The following is a 4933-nucleotide window of genomic DNA, read 5'->3' on the forward strand; positions in this document are numbered from 1 at the left end:
GGTTGCATAGGCAATGTCACCTTGCTGAAGCAGCACACTATGTGCGTTGGGAGGAGCATTAAACAAACTGGTTAAGTTAACTACGTGTACTAGTTTTGCCAACTAACAAGCAGACGAAGAAAGGCGTTCGTTCCCTCAACTAACTTTTTCGCTCGCTCACTTCCAAAACTTGTTGGGGGGACGTTGCGACCTGCTGCTCAGTTTACAACACTTAATGACTCTACCAACGTACAGAATCAGTTCGATCGCAACCGTGCAATCAGACGATGCGAGCATGGAGTTCGACTGGAACACCATTACTGGAAACAGTTCCACTTAAGAAAATTAGGATCGACTGGTTATATTTCGTCAAAGATGATGACGTGACGATGACGTGACGATGTCATCAACTTCGCCGTCCCCTCCGCACGGTGGAAGATTGGGGAAGGGCGGAGCGTACCCAGTGTTTGTTGTGCTGCAGCTGGCTGCACCTCCCGCGCAACATTTCGTCGTCAGTTATGCTAAAGCGCCCTCTACCGTCTGCGACCAAAGATGCACTGCCGAGCCGATAGAGGGCGCTGTAGCATAACTGACGACGAAATGTTGCGCGATAGGTGCAGCCAGCAGCATTTCTATGGCACCCTGACCTTCCTCCTTCAGGATATGGGAATAGGAGTCATTCCGAAACCTGATGGAGAATATTTTTATATCAGCTGACGCGGTTAATGCCTGTAACTGTACATCATGTTCGCAAGGAAGGCCCCCCGCCTTGTAAATTCCGCTATTTCCTGATCAGAAATCAATGAAGATTCTCCCTTCGAAACACCGTGGTGTTTGTTATCCAAACGAAACTGTTGAGTCCCGTGTACATACAGATCACTAGAAAAGTGGACATTTGTGCAGACACCAAAAACTTTTCGTTGTGGAAACTGGTTCGTATCAGTTGACTAAACTAGTAGAGAGGTAGTTTTCTCAACGACAGCTTGTTCGTTGTCACAACGAAAATTATTTAGTTATCCGAAAATCAACTAAACTGTTCGTTGTCCCAACTAAATATTTTTCTCCGTGCAGAAATCGATTTTGTACTTCTCACTGCTACGATATGTGTATTTAAACACGGGTGCAATGATTCTTATCACGTTTCCAGTACCCGTCAGGCAAGTTGTCGGCATTGTCGTGGTGGCCGGGCATATCCACGTGCACGAAGATGGACCGGTCCTTGATTTCCTGCATGCACGGATGGTTGACGAAGTCCAGGAACGAGTGATCTGCGGGAGGCGGGAGGATACGATTAGTGGGGCGTGGGACGGCTGGCGGCCGCTGCTGCGCGCTGCTGTCGGACACTCACGGTTTGTGCCCAGGTCGTGCACGGTGAGGAAGCACGCCCGCTTCTCTTGCTGACTCACTTCGCCCTGCGCACACAGAACAAGGCGTTACAACGAACGACGGGGGCGTATGAAGAAAGGCAATTTGAGTTAAATACGCAACAAAAGCTGCCCGAGAGTCAGTTTTGTTGGCTGCATCTATCAACTAGCAGGCAACATCCTGGCAGGCGTGTGTAGATGCAACCCACCACGCATAGGTGAAATCGTGGGAATTTTTGCCTACTTTATCCAGCCATAATGGTCCTCTCATCTCAGCGACAAGCCTGGATCAATCGTTCCGTGTGTCCACTTATCATGTCAGATAGCAACTGAGCATGTAGCACGCACGAGAGCACCGTGGTTACATCTCTCTCTCAATTCATTGATGAAGCAAAGGTTGTTTTTTTTTTGTTTTGTTTTTTTACTTTTGTCTCTCTGGACTGACCACGACCAACATACTAAAGCAACTACTATCCAAAATTTGTATTTTTGAACTCCCCCTGCCCCCCTCCTTTCCCTTGACTCCAGTAGGGGTTACCAATGTCGCACCCAGAAAATTGTATCATTGAGACAAGCCGAAATGGCTTGCTTCAGCGCTATATTTAGCGAAAAATATGAGAATTTTCGTTTGAGGTAAAGGCAAATGTCGTTAGAATAAAGTAAACATTTCCTTAGATTAACCTAATTTCCTTGTAAACAATGGGAATGGGAATACCATAAACCAAGGACAAACATTTCCTTGAAATTTTTAAAAAAGAATTTTCCTTGTTTTGTTCTTTTGTGTGTTTTTTTTTTTTTGGTTGTTTTTAGCCCGCCCTTCTGCTTTGAAAAAGCTATTCAGCGGGCTTATGCAAACGACCTCGTGTTTGTCTGTCTGTCTGTCTGTCTGTCTGTCTGTCTGTCTGTCTGTCTGTTCCACTAGAAGGAGATGTGCTAGAGACTTGAAATTTTCAGGGTATCTTAAGGTCCACTTCTAGAGAACGAAACGCCTACGGCAAATCCTGGCAACCATCCCTAAAGGGCTAAAAGGGGGTATTAAAGAAAATGGGGTAGGCCAAAAAAGTCAGAAAAAAATATTTTTTTTATGCTTTCCTAAGGGGTAACTCGTCAAAGTAGAGCCCTTTGGACGAAAATTTCGTCCGTTTTGCTCTATCTCTCACCGTTTCGGCGCTGGAGGGTCTTTTTTGACGAAAATAAGCTAAAAATTGCTGTAGTGAACATTTAGTTCTCTAATTGCAAAGTGGAGCCCCTCCCCTTAAAAAATAAGTTTTTCTAAGCAGAAGGGTGGGTTGTAGTCACGGTGCGTCACCGTTACATTCCTTTCTCATGCGTCTAAGGGACAAATTTTAATGACGACGGGTTTTAGCGGGCCGAAGGCCCGCTGTACCACTTGATTATGTTTTTCGACAAATTTAGCAAAAACGGTCGGGCCGCAGGCCCGAGCGTCGCCGCCGGCAGGCCAAGCAGGCCCGGCCCCTGCCGAACGGAGTTGCCGGCGCAGCGAAGCGGAGCTGGCAACTCCGTTTGGCGGAAGGGCGGGCCTGCTTGTTTTGGTGTGTTTTTATGGGTGTGGGCCACACACTCACCTGGACGTGGACATGCAGATCGCCACATCGCTCCGACGACACGATATAGTTCTGAAACGGAAAGAAACATTTTGGTTAGTCCCGTTGAAGTTGAAGAAGATAGGGCAAGAGCGGGGCGCGACGCTCCTGGGCAGAGCTGCGGAACGCCCGCTGGGTATGCAACCGCACTGGCGGCGCTGCGCGGGGCGAGCCGCGGGGGCCTAGCTGCCGGGCTCACTGCCTCTCGCCGGGAGCAGGGCGGTAGCCGGGCGGCGTAGAGCCGGGCCGCGGGGGCCACAAGTAAACAGCCTCAGGATGTGGGAGCTCACGGGAGAACCAGTGGCACTCCCAAGGGAACCAATGCTTTCATTTCAAAATGGAGTATTAAAGTCGTTGGCACGTGTGGTTTTGTACTGCACCACTAATGTCTCCCCATGACTCGTGCATGTTGTGTAGCCCATCATAGTTTTGCTTGTACAGCGCTTTTTGTTTGGGGGGGGGGCGAGGGGCGGAAGCTTTGCCACAAGGAAAGGTGTGTGGTGGTGGTGGTGGTGGTGGAGGCGCTTGGGGGAGGGGCAAGGTCCCAGGTTCACCTCGTGAAGCGTGCAGCTGGGGGTGGTGGTGGTGGGGGCCTTCGTCACAGGTCACAGGCGTGACTACAACAGCTGGCGCACCTGACGCTGTTGGGAGCGGGCGGGAGGGAAGGGAAGCATCCGGGCGGAAAGCATTAAGCGGGTGAATGTGATGGTTGGTGGTGGTGGTGGTGATGGTGGTAGTAGCAGCAGCAGCAGCGGCATTGTTGTACAGCAGAGTGTAGTTTCGCCGCGGGAAAATTCGTTTTCATGCCACGCTATAGCGTTATATTGTGTTGGGGTTGCGCTCGCTCAGAGGGTTTCTCGCTAACGTTACTACAAATAGCTGTTCACACACACACACAGTCACACGTGTGCGAGTAAATCAACGCGCCACGCACGCCAACTCTCAATCCAGTTGCTGCATCCACCTCTGCGGCGGCCAATCAGTGCGTTGTGTGAGCTGCATACGTTGGTCACTCTGCCCCGCCCCTGAGTGGCCTCTGCTGCTGCTGCTGCTGCTGCTAGGGGCTGCTGGACTGACCTGCGGGCCTCCGCTCAAGTGGTGCGCGGCGGGAATTTAGAGAGAGATGGAGAGAGACGAAAGATCGAGGAGAGAGAGAGAGAGAGAGAGAGAGAGAGAGGGAGAGGGATAGAGATGCGGTTGTGGGTCAGGCAGAACGCTTCCGGCCTATGCCGTGCTCTGGGTCGTCCCAGCATCCGAAACCCCCCCTCCAGGATGGACCAAGCAGCCCCAGCCCCAGTCTCTCCCTGCTGCTGCTGCTGCTGCTGTAGCTTCTCCTTGCCTTTTCTCCTCCTCTCGCTCCCCCTCGGCAGCAGTCGATGGACGGGTGGGGGGCTCGCTCGCTGCACGATCCGCTGATCTCAGCCTCTCCCCGAAGCCCCTCCACCCCCTCCTCCTCCTCGTATAGAACAACAGCAATAGATTGCCAGCAGTCTCGGTGAATACCGTGCCGTCCTGTGAGGCGGGCCGGGCGGGCCTCTGCCGGGCATCGGCCACGTGATCCAAGAGGCGCCCCGGCCGCTCTCTTTTCTGCCCTGAAAAGCTGAAAGGCTGACCGCATAGAGAGGGCTGGTCGGGCCGAGGCTGTTCTGTTTACTGCGGGTAGAGAAAGAAAGAGAGAGAAAGAGAGAGAGAGGGGGGGGGGCGACACACATACAGGGTCTTTTCGAGGGGTCTGTGGAATACGATACAAGACAAACATGGAGTTTTCGAATGAATTAGGCACTCACATTACATCGTGTAGTCTCTTTGAAAAGAGACCCCGCGGAAACCGCGGAGGAAAGATGACGAGTAGGTACCCCTTTTTCGACGCCCGCTGCTGCCCGCCCCCTCTTGGTGTTGTCTGAGACACATCCGTGTCCAAATTCGGCAGAAGCAGCCGTGAAGGGGTTGCGCGGGTCCTGTGTGCCGCCGGGTGGGGGCGGCTTA

General features: G+C 52.0%; 1 protein-coding gene across 1 annotated transcript in view; it reads right to left on the reverse strand.

The window, feature by feature from the left end:
• Positions 1–1129: 1129 nt before the first annotated feature.
• LOC127750255 (uncharacterized protein ZK1073.1-like) overlaps positions 1130–4933 on the reverse strand; it is a gene marked incomplete at its 3' end in the record, with an annotated part of 8504 nt that continues 4700 nt past the window's right edge. The window contains 3 exon segments of the mRNA XM_052271364.1: positions 1130–1247; positions 1328–1391; positions 2930–2980. Of these exon segments, the coding sequence (XP_052127324.1) occupies positions 1130–1247; positions 1328–1391; positions 2930–2980 (233 nt within the window).

The sequence above is a fragment of the Frankliniella occidentalis genome, unplaced genomic scaffold (genome assembly GCF_000697945.3).
Source record: "Frankliniella occidentalis isolate FOCC.00 unplaced genomic scaffold, Focc_3.1 Scaffold6, whole genome shotgun sequence".
Lineage (NCBI taxonomy): Eukaryota > Metazoa > Arthropoda > Insecta > Thysanoptera > Thripidae > Frankliniella > Frankliniella occidentalis.